We start from the raw sequence: 21859 nt of genomic DNA on the forward strand, positions 1-21859 counted from the left end.
TATTAAATCGCAAAATAAAAAAATAAAAATAAAAAATGGTTATTGCTAGAAAATAGCAAATCACACCAAGCAGGGTTTTCAACTACATTTAGGTGTCAGGTTGTTTTGTAACAGGGTATAAAATGACAAATATATCTCAAAGTTACACACTTATTTTCACCAATCATTTGCTTAAAATGAAATAAAGTATTTCAGACCCTATTTTTTCCCTGTTCGTGGAAAGTTTCAAATACACAAGTGAATTCACTTCAGCAACTTAATTGAGCCGAGACGGTTGTTTCCTGTAACCCATTTAGGGAAATTTACTGAGTAGAGTTACAGTATGTTGCTCTAAGCTACAGTTAATGGGTGTTTGTTTACGTTTTTTGCAGTGATGAATTTACATTACATTTTCTGAATAAAACATTTTCTGCAGTGATGTTTGCTAGTGCAAAACTCTCCCTCACAATCACGATAACAGGGTGTCTCTAATGTTTTATGAGTGGGTTTTTTTTATTGCTATACGGCTGATATACTGTTTTAGGTCAAAAGAGCTGACCCTCAGGTTTGATTATTATACATGGCGCCTTAAATAGGACATTTCTTTATTGTTATTTCTCTTCCACTTGGTAGGAGACAAAACAAAATACAGTGACCCCTGGATAATGCAGAACAGATAACACAACAAGTAATGGACAAATAAAAACAGAGCTAGAGGCAGTCCAGTAGACACTGTAGCTGTAAATATGAACACGAAGTGCAGCTGTTTTCTGAAGTGAGTTCTAGTAGCATTAGCTGTTAGTGCTGTAGGATGGAAATAGTAGCAGCAGAACAGCTGTAACCAATAGTTTCAACAGTCAATTATTCTTAGTTCCGGAACAAGTTATAATCTTAGAACAAAGCAGTTATGTAAAGGTGGCGCTGAGGAGTTTGTCTTGAAGGATGTGTTTGTTTTAAACCCAAGACAAGATGACAGAGGACACCCTTTTTACCGCTTGCTTGCGAATAAATCATTTAACATCCCTCATGCTAACATTCTGCTCAGAGGAGACTTCAAGCCTGTTCACACATACAGAGATTTACAGCAACAAAGCAACAGGAAGTCATTCATTTTCAATGAGAGTCTGTGATTTCTGACGACATGAAGTTGAGCGGAGTGCAATGAGACTGGAGACTACCAATGAAAGTGTAGATAGTAATTCGCCCGCTACGGATACAGTCTACTAAAAAGGTGTTTTTGTTTCACATATTCATTTGTCGTTATCATTTGTGTTGGTTACGTCTCTTTATATCATCTTATACCCATTCTGCGATTCTTTTGGCTGATGTAGAATGGACAGAAAGAAAAGGAAAAGAGTGAAAAGGGGAAAAACGAGAGGGGGAGGAGGCGAGAGAGTCATGTCTCGGGGGTTTGGGGGGACGTGCCAGTTTCTCTCTGACTGAAATCTAGGGCTTCACAGTAATTAAAACATGCCATTCCCCAATCTCTCTCTGTTTCTCTTTCTTCTTCCCTGTTCCTGAGCTCCTTATAAACTGACACACTCTTTCTCTTTATTTCTCTGGGGAAGTAATTGACTGGAAAATAGAAGCTGGTGTCTGACATAGAGATGGAGACCTGCCATTGTTACGTGATCTGATTTCGTTTTTGTTAAAGAGACAAGATTCATTTCACACACATACAAGCCATAATGGTAAAGAAAGGAAATACAGCGAACCTTGAATAAAAAATATTAATCATGTGCTTTTGACCTGGAGTTACTGGAGTTTGGACATGCTGAGGCTCCATGAAGGACTCTAGGGACCTGTAAGCTTTTGTTTGATATATCGGCAACTGCATTCAACAACCACTAGGAAGCAGTAGTTTAAGCACTGAATATGTACACTGTAAAAAACAATTTGTTGAGTCAACTTAAAATAATGTGTAATCTGGCTGCCTTAAAATTTTAAGTTCAGTCAACTCAAAAAAAAAGTTTATTCAACCTGAAATGTTAAATTATACTAAGTGACAACTTGGATATTTGAGTTGAGTCAACTTAAAATTTGAAGGCAGCGGGGTTACTTACCCATCTGTTAAGTTTAGCAAACACAAATATCTAAGTTGTTACTTAGTACAACTTAACATTTCAGGTTGACTAAACTTATTTTAGTTGACTCAACTTAAAATTTTAAGGCAGCAGGGTAACAAATTATTTTAAGCTGACTGAACAAATTGTGTTTTTTATTTTCTACAGTGTAGCGCTACATGAAGTATGTTGGATGGGATTGGCTGGTTAGCATAGTTAACCCCTGCTGGTCTCAATAAGCATATTTCCTCAATGTATATACTGTTAATATTTAATTAAATTATAGGAGATGTTTTATATTAGCCAATATTGAAGTTTTTTTTTAATTAATGAGTAGATATATTTAGGTTTACTAGCAATTACTAGTGAAAAGTGTTTCTACACCAATTTTTGATATTTTGTTTTTAATGCATTTACACAAAATAATATAGAAAGTTCCAATGAAGTTTAGACTTTATCCAATAAACCATTTTAGTATTATTTATGTACCTTAATTAATAAATACATATAATTTTAAAGTTTCACTGGTCAGTATCAGCCAGAATTTTAATATTGCTGCACCCCTATCTATTTTTTTATATTTATAAATCTGGAATATTTAGAGGATTAGATCACTTTCAAAAAATAAAACTTTTTTTCCTGATAATTTACTATGTATTTGAGGAAAACATAAAACCATAAAGTGGACTTTAATGGTGGCCAATGGGTTGAATGTCCAAACTGCCATTTCAATGCAGCTTTAAATGGCTCTATTCAAGGAATAAGGGACTTATCTAGTGAAACGACTGGTCATTTTCTAAAAAAAAAAAAACAAACAAACAAAAAAAAAAAAACATATACTTTTTAATCACAAATGCTCATCTTGCACTATGGTGACCTCACGCTGGGATATTCCTTGGATTGCGTTGAAACTGCAATTTGGACCCGTTGGTCACCACTGAAGTCCACTATATGGAGAAGAATCCTGGAATGTTTCCCTCAAAAACCTTAATTTCTTTTTGACTGAATAAAGAAAGACGTGAACTAATCCTTTAACACGTTTTAACAACAGGTTAGACATTTTTACTGGCTAAATTAATTTATACTGTAGTCATGAAGTTGTACGTAATCATTTCTTGCACTAATAGACCACGATTTCTGTTAGTAGCTCTCAAGTCTGTAGGGGTTGTTTCATTTGTGTTTCATTTTAAATTGCGTGGTGGACTGAAAATCTCCAATTAAGAGCGAACAGGATGTTTTCGTTTTGCTTGGTCACATTAATCAAATATGAAGTGGTAATAATTTTAAGGGGATTGTCCTGGGTATCCTAAATAATAGCACAGCATTAGCTGATTTTACCAATTAAATAGGATTTTGTCTTGCTCTAATGAGTTGGTTTTCAGAAAGGCAAATTAATCAGTCTGAGAATAAAGACAGGGACTCAGTATCAGAGACAGGCTCTGCTTCTCCCAAACAGTATCTGTGTAATTACACAGGAAACAAGCTCTTTACTGTTTAATTAGCCCAGCAAAGACAAGATGTAGATTTAGCCACAAACTCCTCACATTTGCCAAGTTTGACTCAGTCCAGAAAGTGTGATGGGAGTTTAACTGTGCTATTTTTAAGAGATTTGAACTTTGACAGAACACATATGTGTGTCCATGTATATGCGTGTGTGATGACTAAAAGAGCCCTTGTCTCATAAACAACATAAGGTCCGGTCCACAGCTTTTTCTGGCCAAGAACCGCCCACTTAGACAGGAACAGACCAACACATATTGATTAAACCACAATAATAATGCCGCCTTAGGTTCAGACTGGAAAAGACAACAATAACAGTTTTATAATTTATGGCCGTTATTAATGGAAAGACTCAATGTAGCATGCCATTAATCACACTGAAATGCTGCTTATGTTCTGTAGATGCAGAATATGTTGATATGTCAGAAAGTTCAGCATCTATAATATCTTTGATTGGGTTTGTTTATGTGACACAGTCTAGTTTAGTCACATATTCACATGGGCTAAACAGCATCTGCTCCTATTGACAGTGACTGGGTCTATTTTATTTACCCAGCTCACGCTTGCCTAGGTCTCTGCATGAAAAACATCATTATAGGGAATGACTTCGCAAATCAATAGGTCTAACATGTGATTCGGCCATTCGGTGGGGTGAAACACAGTCACATCAAGCTCCATCTGGGCTCAGACTAATGATGTGCTCATGACAGAACAATCGCCACCCCTTTTTTTCCAGAAACACGACAAAACTATTCAGTGAAAATATGTATTTTTATCCTGGCTACAAAAATATTGTGACAGGATATTTTGATGGGTGTCTGGTGTCTTAATTTTGCTGCATCAAGCTGGGAAGCCACACCCACTGTGAGATCTCACTGGTCCAAAATCTTTCTGCTTATAACAGAGTTCTTTAGTGCCTGTCCACTTTTTAACAACATCAAGCTGGGAAGCCCCGCTCACTGTGACATCTCATTGGTCTAAATTCTTCCTGCTCATAACAGAGTTCTTAGTGCCTTCCCACCTTTCAGTGGCATCAAGCTGGAAAGCCACGCTCACTGATACATCTCACTGGTTAAAATTCCTCCTGCTCATACAGAGTTCTTTAGTGCCTGCCAACTTTTCAGTGGCATCAAGATGGAAAGCCACGCCCACTGTGACATCTCATTGGTTAAAATTCTTCCTGCTCATACAGAGTTCTTAGTGCCTTCCTACCTTTCAGTGGCATCAAGCTGGAAAGCCACACCCACTGATACATCTCATTGGTCAAAATTCTTCCTGCTCATACAGAGTTCTTAGTGCCTGCCCACTTTTCAGTGGCATCAAGCTGGAAAACTCCACCCACTGGGACATCTCATTGGTCTAAATTCTTTCTGCTCATAACAGAGTTCTTTAGTGCCTGCCCACTTTTCAGTGGCATCAAGCTGGAAAGCCACGCCCACTGTGACATCTCATTGGTCCAAATTCCTCCTGCTCATACAGAGTTTTTTAGTGCCCACCCCTTTTCAGTGGCATCAAGCGGGTAAGTCCCACCCACTGTGACATCTCATTGGTCCAGATTCCTTCTGCTCATACAGAGTTTTTTAGTGGCAACACAATTTTCAATTTTATTTTTCCTATAAGGATTTTTTTCATTTTTCCTATAAGGATTTAAAAAAAAAAAAAGTATTCATAAGCATTATAAGCCACGGACCAAAGTGAATAACAACATTACAAACTTTTATTTGAAGCATAAAAGTTTTGGAAAATTGGGCAAAAAGGTGTAAGACTGTACGGGTTTAGTGAGGGGAAAGAACTACAATCCCATATATAATCCCATATTTTAATATAATTAAAATAAAAACATGAAATATAAATCTATGAATTTAAAGTTTATTATATCTATAAAACAATTAGTTTTAAGTTTATTACAAAATATGCAAATATACGCAAATATTAAAGTACTCTGAGAGTGTAGGGAGACCGCTTGGGATTGTCAATTTGCTGGCTGCAACTGTCTAATTGGTGGATTTTTTTTTTTGCACAAATTCATGGGTAATTTAATTTTTCACCACAAATTTCACTGCTGAACAATTATTTAAAAATTAAGTCCAAATAATGCAAACAGATGGCTTCAACAAAAGCATATGCCATCAATTAACAACCTCGGAGCTCACAACAGGTCTGTTAGGGGTTTATAAGTTATCGTTAAAAATTAATTTGCCTGTGAAGAAAATGAACCTGACTGTTGCACTCTACCGCACATCAATTATGTTCTGATTGACTGTGATTGTCTTATAACGCACAGCAGTTTCATGTTAAATGTGGACAGACAAATAGCTTGTCAGTGAAAACTTGCATCAGACCTAGTTAGGACACAGTGCCATATGGCTGAAGGGTATTATGGAGATGATGACTTTTGTAACCTTGCAGTTCATCAGGTACTCTCACATGTGATTGGGAAACCAGAAACCAAGAAAGCTCAAGTCATAAGCCATTAGGCTGCCACTAGCAAATTCTGTCATACCACTGCAACCTGAATAAGCAGCTCATGAGCAAAATTTAGATTCTCCTCCAATTAAAATCACAATGGCTTTTATTAGTCATCAGTGTCAAGGCCAGCAAACCAAAAAGATGTGAAATATGCCATGGGCGCTCTAGACATATTTTGAGCAAAACATCTCCTATACTGTGATTAAATAGTACAAATAGATGTTCCTTGCACAAATGCATTTAGTCAGAATGCTTATGTTAACATGTTAACAATTCAAATCTTGATTCTTTGAACTTACCAGTAAAGTACAGTCACATCAGTGAAGTTTTAGCAGCATTTTGCTGGCAAAAACATCCATTATTTATTGTCAATAATTTAGTGATGTATGAAGCACAGCTCTTGCAGAAGTTACTTTCAAACCAAGCAGATTTCTGCTGGTCAACAGCCCAACATGGCAAATTTGCGAAATCTGCACAGGTAAATCTTTCGTCCTCACAAATAAATTGCACATTGTGTGGATTCTTACAGACATAAAATCAGGGGAGACACCGTATTGAATTGAAAACAGACAAAAACAAGGCTGTGAGGGGGATGCATTGTGTAAAGGCCCTAAATCATGTAATGTTTTCAAAAAACTCAATACAGTTTTATGGCGTTTTTTGCTGAAAGCCTTTTGGAAAGATGTTTCATCAGCTGAACAATTGGCTTGTTGTTAAACAACAGTGCAATCCACTGAACACACTGTACTTTTATCCCCCACAGCCTTGTTTTCATTCCTGTCAACAATTAAATATGTCACTACCCTGACTAACGTCTCTTGAAAAGACTAAATAAATTCGCCGAACGGTAAATGTGAACACACCTTTAGTTGGTTAAAATGTATGTGAGAAATAAAAAGGAACCTTATAAAGGACTTGAGCTGTTCAGAAACCAGGCTGCAAACACTAAATACTGTGTCCCTGCTTACCCACTGAGGAGACCCCCTTAAAACAGATCATTAAAACCATGATACACTGCAGGAGTCGAGATGGAAGTATTAAGAAAGTGAAGGTGAGAGACAGCAAGAGCTTTGTTAACACAAAAACACAGGGAGGTTGAGAGGTATGGTGCTAGTATCAACAACACCACTTCAACTTTCACATAGGGGAGAAGGGGAATGTGTTATCCCCAGTGTGTATGTATGTAAAATGATATATAGTAGTCAACATTTGAAGTGGATCAAAAAAAGTTCATCAAAGTTGTCCTAAGACGAGAACAGGTATTCTTTTTGGTTTTAGGATAAATTTAATGAAAGGTTTTGATCCACTTCAAATGTTGACTACTGTATATTCCATATATTTAGTTACTGAATTTTTGACAATATTTTCGACTTGGTTGCACAGACACTGAACTCAGCTGCATGAGGACATCATTGAATTAACAATGAGTTCATTAACAATGAACTGAGTTCATTAACAATTAACTGACTTTAAAGGGACAGTTCAAAAAACAAAAATTACCCTCTGATTTACTCACCTTCAAGCCATCATCAAGGACATTTTTTAATATAACTCCGATTGCATTCACCTGTAAGAAGAAAGTCATGTACATCTAGGATGGCTTAAGGGAGAGTAAATCATAAGGTATTTTCCATTTTTGGGTGAACTATCCCTTTAAATGAAATATTTACTGTTTACTGTTGTCCTGTTTTTAAAGCTGCTTTACAGCAGAATTGATTATTGACACACTGTAAAGCTGATTTGACACAATCTGTATTGTATAAAGCGCTGTATAAATAAAGGTGACTTGACAGTTTATTTTACTAAAATCTCTGATTACTGTGTAAATGGATCATATTCTTGCAGTGCCCACCCCTACTGCTGTCATGTACTGTCACCGTGGTTAATTGTTGGTTTTCATATTAGTTTATAACTCCTAGCATTTTTTTCCTAGCATTGTCCTAATGTTTCGGCATGCTGTTGTTTGCTTGTGCACAGAGGTATTTTTAGCTCTTACCATGACTCACTTCCCTTTGATAGTACTAAACCAAGAGCCAAATTAATAAAACTGGGCTAATTCCTTATCTGACAAAATCCACACACTTCAGCTCATGCATGTTGCCTGTAAGGTGCAAGTCAGAAATAGCCACAGAATTCCATGTACTGCCACTAGCAGTACAAGTCTTCACGTTAAAAAATAAAGACTGGATTGTGCTTGCAAACAAAAAGCGACTGAACGATTCAGTACTCGCTCTTCATTCAGAAGCACTGGCTCATTCAGGGGAATTCTGATGTAATGGAGAAAACTGGTCAATTGGAGGAGTGTACGCAACAGTGCAATCAAGTGTGTAGACTGTACTATACATTTGTCTCACATGGGTTCAGCTGTTCTCCTGCGCAGACGTTTGCGATGTCCCTTACAGAAACAGAAAGTGAAGATATATGGATATAAAGAAGACGAAGATATACTGTGTATTCTATATACAGTTGAGATCAAACGTTTACATACACCTTGCAGAAACTGCAAAACTTTAATTATTTTACCAAAACGAGAGGGATCATATACAATACATGTTATTTTTTATTTAGTACTTAACTGAATACGATGTTTCACATAAAAGACGTTTACATATAGTCCACAAGACAAAAAAATTGATGAATTTATAAAAATGACCCTGTTCAAAAGTTTGCATACACTTGATTCTTAATGCTTATTGTTACCTGAATGATAAACAGCTGTTTTTTTTATTTTATTTTTTTTATTAGTGATAGTTGAGTACATCAGTCCCTTGTTTGTCTTGGACAATTAAACTGCATGCTGTTCTTCAGAAAAATCCTTCAGGTCCCACGAATTCTATTTGAACCCTTTCCAACAATGACTGTAGGATTTTGAGATCCATCTTTTCACACTGAGGACAATTGAGGGACTCATATTTAACTATTATAGAAGGTTCAAACACTCACTGATGCTTCAGAAGAAAACACGATACATTAAGAAGTGGGGGTGAAAACTTTGGGAATTTGAAAATCAGGGTAAATTTGACTTGTTTTGTCTTCTGTAAAACATGCAAGTATCTTCTGTAGCTTCTGAAGGGCAGTCATAATGAAAAAATATATATATATTTAGGCAAAATAAGAAAACTGTACACAATTTTCATTCTGTTCAAAAGTTTTCACCCCCAGCTCTAAATGTCTTAAGGTCCCTCGGTCATCTTTAGTGTGAAAAGATGGATGTCAAAATCATACAGTCATTGTTGGAAAGGGTTCAAATACACAAAAATGCAGAAAAAACAATTAATTAGTGGGACCTAAAGGATTTTTCTGAAGAACAGCAGCAGTTTAACTGTTTAGGACAAACAAGGAACTAAAAAAAAAGAAAAAGGAAAAAAAAACAGCTGTTGATTATTTAGGTAGCAACACAGTATTAAAAATTAAGGGGTAATTTTTATAAATTCAACTATTATTTTCTCTTGAGGACTAAATGTAAACGTCTTTTATATGGGATATCTGATTCAGGTCAGTACTAAATAAAAAATAACATGCATTTTGTATGATCTCTGTTATTTTGGTAAAATAATTAACATTTTGCAGATTCTGCAAGGTAAACCTGTGACCTCAACTGTATACTACTTGTAATGCATACTTGTGTGTGTTGTAGAGCATTACATCAGTGTGTGATTGTATTTATGCTATGCAGATTTAAACTTGGCACATTAAAATGCACTGTAGCAGGTTAGACACTGTTGCCATTAGTTTCTGCATGTTCCTCTCAGAGTGCCAGGGGCCTCCAAAGCCTCAAGCTGTGTATCCTGACACTGTCAAATGAAGTTTAACACTTGGGCTCCCGAGGAATACAGCACAAGCTGACCACTGGCCCCTGGGAACCATGGCGCATTTAGCAGTAGCTGACCACTTGGACCCTCGGGCTCTGCAACAGTTTCTGTGTGAGCTTATTATGAGAGGACCCTGCTACTATTTTAGTCATCTAATTTTATTTTAGCAAAATCAAGTGTTTTTAAAACCAATGCTGTTTAACAGTTGGCAGAGCGAGGGGCAAGATCATAAGTATAGTGTGTTTTTTCAAGCACTGCAGCTGTTTAAAAAGGGGCTTTAAAGTGAAGTGTAAAAGCTCAGCCTTTCAGCAACTGCGTTTACTGTCGCTTTGTTTGCGGCGACAGACAGGTGAGGTACCTGATGCTCATGAGTCTTTGCATGAAAAGTGAAAAATGCCCCCCAGTCTGAGACAAATGATTCCAAACAAACGCTGAATGACAGTCAGTGGGCAGAAAATGACACACTGTGGGAGAGAAGAGAGAGAGACCTGCAGGAGACACGCAGAAGGAGAAAGACAAAATAAAAGTACAAGAGTGAGACGGGAGAGAGAACAAGAGAAAGTGTGGGGGAGACTCACTCTCTGTCATTCATTCACACTCCAGAGAATGGCTGCAGGGAGGAATGAAAAAGTAGGATTCATTTTTGTTATTCCTCTGATGGGTGAAAAAGGCGTTTTACAAAGCATAGGAACTGATTCTCGCACCTTCACTTTTCTCTTTCAGATCTTGTGGACGGTGTTTGAGAGTGTGTGTGTGCATATGTGTGTGCGTGTGTGAGGGCGAGCGTGAAAGTGTGTGTGTTTGCACTTCCACATGGCCTCCATGCAGGACGGGGTGAACTTCTCTGCTCATCCCTACGGCAAAGTACTGCTGCTGGGGGCCATCGCCGCCGCCTCAGCCTTCGTTGTCACCATCCTCATCGTCGTGCTATGTGTTGGCTGCCAGAGGTGAGTTGTACATACAAACACATATGCTCGTGGTTAGAGCTCTGGTTGGAGTTTCTGTGGTGGTGTATTTGTTTAGATTCATATTCTGGAGAGCTTGCTTGTTCAAACCCCTAACGTAAAGTGCTAACTCATCCTGCTATTGTGTTACAGACGTAATACCTCAAATCATGCAGTTCATTGATGAGAGGCTTACGATTGTTCCTGTTGTACACAAAAAACAAGCCAAATTGGCAAAAGACTTCCGTAGACTTATCCTGAAGGATTAACCCCAATCACAAGAGCAATCATCTAGGAATGCCTTAGCAACCATCCAGAACACCAAAGAAATTTTACAGCAACACGCTAATAACCACTCAGAACAAACACACAGCAACACCCTGGTAAATTCAGCCTCCAGCTGATATTGATAATTTGGCTTTCATACATTACTGTTAATAGATTTGGGGTAAAAATCACGGAATTCAGTCAAAAAGATGGAATTTACTGTATAACGTGGAATGTCATGGAATTTGCCAAATTTTGGATGAATAAATCAAAGTAGGCCAGTACACTTAAATCAAAAACGTAATATGGACTAGTGTTTGTGAATATTAAGCTGCAAAAATACTGTTATGCGTCTCTGTGTAAATGAAGGGCACAGACATGTGGTTTTGTTTACTACACACATACTGAAGCATATGTGATGTTTGCGTTGTTTTCAGCCTTTCAGAGTACATGAACACATAAACAATCTCTAGAGCTGCTCTGAGAGTCACTTCATAAGCATTTTACAGTTTCTTTTGAGAAAAACAATTATCATTTCATATACAAACAGAAGCTTAAAGGTCTTCACAGCGACCCATCAAAATAAACGTTTGGTTTAACTTGAAGAAACTGTGACAGAAATGTATTACTTAATGTAATGATAGTACTAGTACTACATTATTTTAAAGAAATATTTAACAGAAATTGTTTACCAAAGATATGTAAATACACAATAATGTATTGCTAAAAGAAATAAATGATATATCAATTAATTAGAGATGCTTTTGATTATTAAAATTTAATGAAACCGTTAAAATCTAGAAAATTAATGGAAAACAGAATTTGGTAAAAACAAAACAGAATTTCAGACAAAAACAAGCATATTTCATAGGGCCTTGAAAATGTACAGCTGTAAACTTGTAATAAATAGCTGTTTCATGATTTCAATTACTTAGCTTAACCTTTTAACTGTCACCATCCCCTCTGTTTACTTCACCATATTTCAAATAAATCCTAATTTAATCATGACAAACTATATATCGTTGGGAAGGTCTAAGAGTCCTAAATAGATATTTTACCACTCTTTTGTGTGACAAATTATGTAATTATCTATTATGTAGTAATAGATTAATTTATGACAAGAGTGCACCTCAAAAATCTACATAACCTTTGTCACAAAGACTTTCTTCGTTGACTTTTTCCCTATCACACAATAGAATTCTTAAGAAATTTTATATCAACTGAAAACTTAAAATCTTAAAATTCATCCTTTGAAAACCATTTTAAAATCAGTTATTGCATTACCATGGAAATTGTACATCAAAATCATATTACAAAAAGTTTTCGTTCACGTATTATAAAAATTTAACTTTGGATAGTGCATTTTCATGTCTATGTTCAAGATGTGACAGTTAAAGGGTTAACAAGCTTTTTTAGTGATTTTTTAATCACTAAAGTCTAAAAAAATGAAAACGGAAACCAGAAAAGTGAAAATGGAAAAAACAGAATTTGGAAAAAAATAAAACGGAATTTGGGAAAAACTAAAACGGATTTCATAGGGCCCTAATTTCTTCTTATTATCATTGTTGAACCCAGTTGTGCTGCCTAGTATTTTTGCAAAAACTGTGTTTTTCAGGATTCTAGAAATAGATGTTTAAAAAGAAACAGCGTTTATTCGAAAAATGAATGTGTCTTTGCTAAATAAAAGTATTTATTTTAAAAAGGATATTCTTTTAGTAAACATTCTCTCAGACCTCTCTATAAACTGCACAGAAATGTAATGCTAAAACACTCATAAGAAACCGCATATCTAGACCCTTCCATAGTGCTCACTGGGAGTTTAGCATAGCACCACTCAGATTTTACACTAATAAAAAAATTACGGATTGTCTGTTTACACTAAGTGCAAATAGCCTGTCTTGTTGGCAGAAGCTCTTGACACTAACTCCGCCCACCAACGTGCGATTGAGCTAGTCAACGCTACAAAAGACAACCACAATACACCAGCTCCAGTGGTGCAGATGGTAAAGCACATGCTGTAGTCTTTTCGATGTGATCGACCCCGGTTCAAATCCGCCTTTTGACAAACTTATTTTTCTCCCTCTCAAATCTCATTTCATATCAGAAAGGCATTTGTTTTCAATAAAAATGAAGGAAATAATCAAAAAGTTAAAAAAAATAAAGTATCGGTTAGGGTTAGGGTAGGTGTAAGGAGGGCTTATTGTCCCAATAAGGCAGCATCCATTTAATAATCTGAATTAAAACTATAATGTACACTCAATACATTATTATTGCATACTGTTTTATAATAAAGCACAATGGTGAGGTGCAGATAATTGCCTATATTTGTAACAAGTATTATAAATAGCAGAAAATCATGCTATTTTAACAGTGTAAATAGAACCTATCGCTATTTACACTGCCTAAAAATTAATCGTAAATATCTGGCAATATTTTATGTACTTTCATTCCATGTGCTACAACCATGATCTTTTTCTTAGTCCATTGCTTTTAATAAATTTTATTACTGGTAGATCTTAACTTCTGATGCTTTACTTTAGTATAGCAGTTTCGAACCAATGGTACAGAGATTTTGACCAGCATCTTCACACCAAACTAGAATTCTCATACTTATAACAGTGTGCTATGTACTGTAAATCTTCATATCATCAACATCACAGAAAATTCTTCTGTAATATAAAGCCACATATTCAACGGCTACGGTGTGTGTGTTCCAAGCTGAAACCCAGAGATCACCTGTCTTCACCCATCACTGTCACTAAGGCCTTTAATAGCACTTATTTAAAAATGTCACTGAAGTTCACCTACGCCTCTTTCATGCTCACTGTGTAATTGTGGGGACGTCATTTTGACATGGCAGTGATGTTTAAACAGGAAGTGGCTGTTTTTTCTTACTTTTCCATTTCTGTCTCCCTTGTTCCACCGATGATAGCACAGAGCACGCTGTGTGAATGCTAATGTCTCATTTTGTCAAAGCACATGATGCATCTGGTAGTGGGAGGACAAAGAAAAAGTATTAGAGGAATGAGAGATGGAGGAGAAAGACAGGAACAAGGACTGAAGGAAATACAGATGACATTGCAGAAAGACATTGCAGGGAAAAGTAAATGAGAAAATCAGAGAGATGATGTTGGAGAACGTTTTCTATGAGATATTAATACTGATAAAGATCACCTCTTAGGTCAAGTTTGCTGGAAAAATATTATTTAAAGCTTACATATGAATACTGACCACAACAGTCAAAGGTGATCTTAAACTACTGGTTTATACATTTGAACATCAAGGTGTGGCTCTTAAAGAAACAGTTCATTTAAAAAATATATAAAGTTGATACAGTTCACAAAACCAGTTGGAATGATTAGTTGATGAATCAGGCTGATCTAGTTCTCATTGATTCACTTATTTAGTGATTCTTTTACAGTGGTTAAAGTCCCTTCTCATCAAACTTTCGGTCCAATCAAATGCTCTTTAGAATCCGAAGCGTTCTGCCCCCTACACTATAAATAGATGCTCAAGCTTAGGCTGAGATCAGTCACTTGTTCACAGCAAGAGTTAGTATTTTCTGTATGGTGAATGGCATGTACTGCACTGTATAGGGGATCAGGAATAAATGATTGGACAAATGAAGTCTGGTTATGCGCTGTTCACACAAACCACCAATGCACAGACACAGTGTGCTCCAGTCCAGAGACATTATAGCACGGACCGGATCATATGCGTGAATCAGTGCAGACCTCAAAACGTTTCAGACCCATTTTAATTCTACACAGAATACTATGTTTTATAGCGATATAGAAGAGCAGGAGCTCAACGGCTCCGGCCAAGGTGCGAAATAAACTAAACGCTATTGGCTATTTAAAAAAAGGGGGTGGGACTGGTTGATATGTCCTGCCCTGTCTTTCTGTTTCAGTTGAAATTACAACACATAGAATCACACTGCATGTTTTAAAGCACTTTAGTGGATCTTTAACAGACCACTGAAGATTATACATTTGTGACCCTGGACCACAAAACCAGTCATAAGGGTACATTTTTTAAAACTGAGATTTATACAACATCTGACTAAATAAGCTTTCTACTGATATATAGTTTGTCAGGATATGACAATATTTGGCCGAGATACAACTATTTGAAAATCTGGAATCTGATGGTGCAAAAAAAAAAAAAAAAAAAAAAAAAAAAAAAAAAAAAAATATATATATATATATATATATATATATATATATATATATTGAGAAAATCACCTTTAAAGTTGTCCAGATGAAGTTCTTAGCAATGCATATTACTAATCAAGTTTTGATATATTTACAATTATTATTATTATTATTATTTTTTTTTTTTTTTTACAAAATATCTACATGGAACATGATCTTTACTTAATATCTTAATGATTTTTGGCATTAAAAAAAAATAATTTTTACCCATACAATATATTTTTGGCTGTTACTACAAATATACCTCTGCTACTTAAAGCGGTCATCACTAGCATGTTATTTGGAAAGGCGATCGCAAAGATTCAATAAAAAAAAAACTTTATACTCACTTCTGCTGTAAGCGAAGCTGGATCACGAATGACATAGACGGATATATGTAGATCGGGAGGTGCATTCCATTCACAAACAAATGTAATCCACTGCATCTTCAGCGGCTCAGATGTCGGGAGTAAATGACGACCACTATGTTCATTATTACATCCAACAACAGAACACCTTAATCGCTCAATCTGAGATATTCTTGTCTAACTTACATCCCTGCTCCAGCATCGAAACAATGGAGGTCTGACTGTTACAGCTGATCTGAGGTAAGACGCTCATGTCAATCAACTATCGTGGGAGCGGCCTCTGTGGGTGTGACGCCACACCAACAGGCATCTGAGAATGGCTTGATTTGAAAAAGGGGTTATTATTTTTACAGATCAATTAAAAACCACTGCATGGATGTTTATCATTATAGGGTAGATTTGTACATACACTGCCAATACACATTAATGTTCAAACAACATGTAAAAGTGAACCTTGCATCCGATGACCCCTTTAAGACTGGTTTTGTGGTCCAGGGTCACATTTGTACACAAAGCAATGAAATATAGTGTACAAGTATTATGGGCCACTTTTATGATGCTTTCGCATCATTTCTGAAGTTTGAAACCAAATCAGAATTTATTGTAACCAGCATTGGGGGCAACGCATTACAAGTAATGCGAGTTACATAATCAGATTACCTTTTGCAAGTAGGGTGAATTGCCCTAAAGTGGGACACTGCCTAATGTGGGACACCTAAGGTGTAGTGTTCGTATCTCCCCATAATTACATGAATGCCAGGGAAACTGAGGTAACAAAGCTGTGGTGTCATGTGATCAAAATCACATACCTCTCAAATGTCCAGTCATATATGAGGATGGCGCAGTCATCAAACAGGAAGCACAGGACACCAAAAAATGGCTTACATTAAAGGAGAAGTCCACTTCCAGAACGAAAATTGACAGATAATGTACTCACCCCTTGTCATCCAAGATGTTCATGACTTTCTTTCTTCAGCCATTAGGAAATTATGTTTTTTTAGGGAAACATTTCAGGATTTTTCTCCATATAAAGGACAGATATGGTGCCCCGATTTTGAACTTCCAAAATGCAGTTTAAATGCAGCTTCCAACGATCCCAAATGTGGTTGTAAACGATCTGTTATTTTCATAAATGTAATACAATTTATATACTTTTAATGTCAAAAACTTATCTTGTCTCACTCCCATCTCATGTTCTCCCTCAACTTCAAAATCATCATATATCGCTGTTTTACCTTTTTTGTTGAGGGTGTTCGATCTTCTTTGCATGTTCACTTTGCAAAGACTGGGTCAGTACTTCTGCAGTAATGTAGGATGATTTTGAAAAGATTTTTGAAGTTGAGGGAGAAAATACGGTCTGAGTTTTTCGACATACCCTAACTGTTTTGAGTCAGAATACACAGAGTTCAGGCAGAGTAAGACAAGACGAGCGTTTTAAATTAAAAAGGATTTGAATTGTATTTTTTTTGCTGAAAATAACTGATAGTTTCGCTAGATAAGACCTTTCTTCCTCACCTGGGATCGTTTACAATCGCATTTGGGATCGTTTGAAGCCACATTTAAACTGCATTTTGGAGGTTCAAAATTGGGGCACCATATCAGTCCATTATATGGAGAAATATCCAGAAATGTTTAATTCAAAAAACATAGTTTCTCTACGACTGCGTGTGCATTTGGATAGGTTAAATCCAAGTCTGCATTTGTGAAGTAACACAATACTGTAATGCATTACTTTTAAACTTAACTTTCCCCAACACTGTCACTTTAAAAAGCAAATAGCTAAATTCAAGCTTTTATGGGCACTCCTCCTCACTGACCTTCCACATCATTTATCACATTAATTAGATGGGATATATTCAACATAGCATATTTACTAATAGGTTTAAGAAGTTGTACTTGTATACTATATATTTATTTCAAAAAGGTTTTGAAAAGGTTAGATGTTCTTGTGTGATATACTAATGTGTTTTATTCTGTCTTAAAAAAACAAATATCAGTGATTCATGGGAATCTCAGTAATAGCTTTAGTACTTAACAAAATCTACTTTGTATCCATTTCGCTCTGCTGGTCGGCAGATTTCAGATACCTACACTGTTCCTGTAATCTCATCAAAGCAATGCAAGCAATCAGAGGAAACAACTGACGTTTTTTTTTTCCAAAAATAAACAGATGTCCGGTCAAATTTGGTTGAACATTCCGGGCAGTGGTCTGGATCAGGGCCTTGTGTATCTGTGAGCGAGGAAAGTTTAGATTCCTGAGTCACTGTGTACTTGTCTTTTCATGAAGAAAATAATCCTCAACATCCATTTAGCTATTTTAGCGATGTTTGAATTGCATTATGCTGATTGTTTGATTGATTTTCTTTGTGGCTGAGTTTTGGCCTGTACACCGTCGTGCCGCAGTTACTCAGAGGCCTGTTAATCACCCAGTGAAAGCCTTCTGTTGTTTCAAATGCCAATCTGGACTCATTTTGAGGACAGTGCATCTTGAATGCACTCGCACAGTTACTTCTGATCAAATGACTTCACTCAAACAGTTTATGAAAAACAACTGCCTTGAATCCTTCGAGTAGCCTAATTGAATTGAAATGTGCATTTTCTTTCTGCACAAGATAAACAGTTGGAGCTACTAAAGTAAATTGAATCAGGGGCTCAAATGAGTCAGCGCATTCAGCCTCCATAAATCAGTGGATAAACGGAGCATTTGAAGTTTGAATCTAACCTTCTAAAATGTTTGATTTGGAACAGCGTGATTTACAATCGCTGATTGTGTCTCGCAGGAAGGGAAAGACGCACAATGGCCCTGGAGAGGAGAGGAAGCACAGGCTCATGGACATGGTGAGCATTTCTAAGTTTCTTCTCTCATGCTGCCTGTTTTTCTTTTTCTCATTGGGTCTCATTCACTAGTAATTGCACACAACTTGTACAGCCATTTGTCAAACATATTCTTATCTATTAGCATATATATACACTATATATAGCTTATTTCCGTTCAGTTTGGGGTCAGTTGGTGATTTTGAAAAACATCTCTCATGCTCAACAAGGCTGCTTGATTTGATTTATTTAAATCAAAAATTTCAGCAGCTATTACCCCACAGTGTCACATGATCTTCAAGTCATTTTAACATTCTAAACTGGTGCTCAGGAAACATTTATTATTATCAAAGTTGAAAACAGTTGTGCCAAGTAATATTTTGGTGATGGGATTCTTTAAGTAGAATGTTTTTTTGAAATAGAACTCTTCTGTAACATTATACATTTCTATACGGTGGCTTTCGAGCAATTTAACATGTCATTGCTGATTAAAAGTATTTGTTTCTTTAAAAAAAAGAAAATCTTACCAAACCCAAATTTTTGCACTGATATTAGCAGAGCGAGAAGGTAACCTCAAGTAATCTTCACAGAGTAACCTTATTGATAAAACATGATTTCTGCATGAAAACATTCACACACAGGTGTTTACGCACAATTACGAGTGTATGCGTTGCTAGTGAATGAAGCCCATTCTTCTTCCTCCAAATCATTTCCCTCTTTTTTCTCTGTATTTTCTAAGGAACCCAGGTCTGGGCTCAGTTCCATGTCAGTTCAAGCAGTTCATGGTTTTGTTTCAGGATTTAAATTCTTCCCTCACACTAGTTTTCAAGTAACAAATTGAAGGCTCCTCTAGAATTTAATTAATCTTCCTAATCGGCTCAGCGGAAATAGATCTGACCTAAACTTTGAATGGATCTTCTAAGCTTTGAATTTAAAACAAAAAGGTTTGAGCCATTTCACTATTTTAATACCCCACACAGTAAGACACCCTAGTAGATGTATTATTTTCAGCCAGAACAGTGTTCCTCAACTGTTTTGCCTTGATTTTACATTGGATATGAAGTAGTAACGGTGACTCAGCATAGTACGCAAAAGTAACTTGAAAAGCAAGCAATAGTTTCAAACACAAATCTATTAATATTGACTTTTTTGCTGTTGTATTGGTTATGCTGTTTTATATTTATTTGAATACACATTTTAAGCCGTTTATCTGTGTATCTGTTTTCAGAGTATACTGCGACAGTCCAAGCTGACCTCCATCAGTAAGTCAGACACCAAGCTTCATGAGATGAACAGACTCAACTGCAATGGCAAGAGTATGTACTGTACAATCACATCTTTAGTTCTTCACACATACCTGCAGTTCGGGGGGAAAGGTCTGAGCATGGTACCAGCTATGTTCCAGGAGTTTCCATAGGGGCTATTAGTAGATGTAATTACTTTTACTCTATAGTGATTGGCATGTGTCTGCTGCCCTTTGCCTCTGCAGTTTCGAGCAAATCTTTTCATTGTCTCTTTGAAAAACAATGCTTCTAAGATTTGAAGCTCTGAGTTTCAGTTAATACCATACTGTTCTCTGCAGAATCTTCTAAGAAGAACCGTCCTGCCAGCATGGATCTGCTTCTACTTCCTAGTCGTCGCTCAAACTCCGACCTGCGTTCTCAAGGCCGCCAGCTGCCTCAGATCCCCTCTGGCGAGGACGGGGAACACACGTACGCCGAGGTGGGCCGTCGTTCTTCTCCCACACGTGGTTCTGAGGATGCCCGCTATGGCGTCGGAGGTCGAGCCGGAGAGACAGACACACCCGCCCCACCGGCGGTGCCTGCTAATACTCCTGCTCCACCTGATCCCGACGGGGACTGCTTGGAGGGCGGGATTCCGGAGCCAGAGACCTTGCCCCAAGTGGTAAACACGCCCCCTCAACCGCAGGAAACAGTGGAGTACGCCTGCATCAGAAAGGTCCGGAGAGTGGACAAAGCAGCCCAGAAGAGGGACAATGGGACGGAGACTGAGGAGGGGCTCGGACAACAGCAACGACACAGCAGCGGGGACATTCGACATGCTCCACCCACTCACCCAGCCCCGGCTCCAACACACCCACACAGTCAGAAGATTCCTCGGAAAAACGTGGAGGCCTTCAATCTTCCATCTTTCCCTAAGGTACTGTTCTATCTATCTACCTATCTATCTATTTGTGGTGTGAAATGGGGAGGTAAAGTCCTCAAAGTTGTGTTCTTTTTTTTTTTTTTTTTAAATAAATGTAAATTCATATCCCAGTCACATTTTTTTGGTTAAACTTTACTTACAATATCAGAAAAAATATATATTTTTACATTAACAATATAAATAATATTTTGTTTATTAAAGGCACATATGAATATCATCAAATTAGTGTTTCTAAGCATTTTGCATTTATTCCAAAATAATAACTTAAGGCAGTAACAGTTTAAACAATATACTGCATTTGTGAACTTATGTTCAGCTATTCTTTTTAATAGTTAAAGTTCACTTCTAGAATAAAAAAATTACAGATAATTTCATCACCCCCTTGTCATCCAAGATGTTCATGTCTTTCTTCAGTCGTAAAGAAATTATGTTTTTTTGAGGCAAACATTACAGGTTTTTTCTTCATATAGTGGACTTCAGTGGTGTCTGCGAGACTGAGCTTCCAAAATGCAGATTAAATGCAGCTTCAAAGGTCTCTAAATGATCCCAGCCAAGGAAGAAGAGCCTTATCAAGCAAAACAATTGGTTATTTTCTAAAAAGATTGACAATTTATATACTTTTTGACCTCAAATGTGATTGCGCTGGGACGTTTTCAGGAAATTCTAAAAATAGGTCGAATGTCAGTTTTTTGTCAAAATTGGGATTTCATTAAACTATTATTCTATAACATCTTGTCTATCATCCCTGAAAATATCTTGGCGAAATTCACTTGTTAAGTGCAAAAAAATAGCGATTTGTTGCAGCAAGCAGAAATGACCGTGTCTTTCTCTTACCACAAAAACAGTTTACCTATCAAAATAAACCACGTAACATATTTAATAAAGGTGCATCAATGCACATTTTTCGCCAGTCCTCTGTAAATTATGGCACACAAAGTTTTTTATTTATTTTTTTAATATTGTGAGATGGCGGAGTGTAACAGCGCAGTCTGTACCTGTTCACTTAAACCATTTCACTCGTCTCAATCTGCACAATCTTGGTGATGTCAGTGCCTTTAACAATGTTAAAATGGACTATTCCACATCCAGATGAAGGATCGGATGATGAAGTTACTAAAGAGGACGAGTCCGATCACAATCTGTCATATGCACAGTGTGCGAACAGTTGCGCTGCACTCGCTTTTCTAAACTACAAGGTACACTATTCATGCTATCTAAACATACAATGGGTGATCAAAAGTTCGGAGACTATGCTCATGATAAACAACAGAAAACAGACGTTTG

At 36.8% G+C, this 21859-nt stretch overlaps 1 protein-coding gene across 2 annotated transcripts in view; it reads left to right on the forward strand.

Moving 5' to 3' along the window:
* si:dkey-70p6.1 (uncharacterized protein LOC570575 homolog) overlaps positions 1-21859 on the forward strand; it is a 37302-nt gene that overhangs the window by 6559 nt on the left and 8884 nt on the right. The window contains exons 2-5 of one of the 2 annotated variants that reach the window (XM_051117879.1): positions 10547-10770; positions 18376-18433; positions 19638-19725; positions 19992-20569. In XM_051117879.1, the coding sequence (XP_050973836.1) occupies positions 10637-10770; positions 18376-18433; positions 19638-19725; positions 19992-20569 (858 nt within the window). In that variant the 5' untranslated portion in view covers positions 10547-10636. The remainder of the gene's footprint in view (positions 1-10546; positions 10771-18375; positions 18434-19637; positions 19726-19991; positions 20570-21859) is intronic. The other variant, XM_051117880.1, reaches the window with a different exon arrangement.

Source organism: Labeo rohita, chromosome 8 (genome assembly GCF_022985175.1).
Source record: "Labeo rohita strain BAU-BD-2019 chromosome 8, IGBB_LRoh.1.0, whole genome shotgun sequence".
Classification (NCBI taxonomy): Eukaryota; Metazoa; Chordata; class Actinopteri; order Cypriniformes; family Cyprinidae; genus Labeo; species Labeo rohita.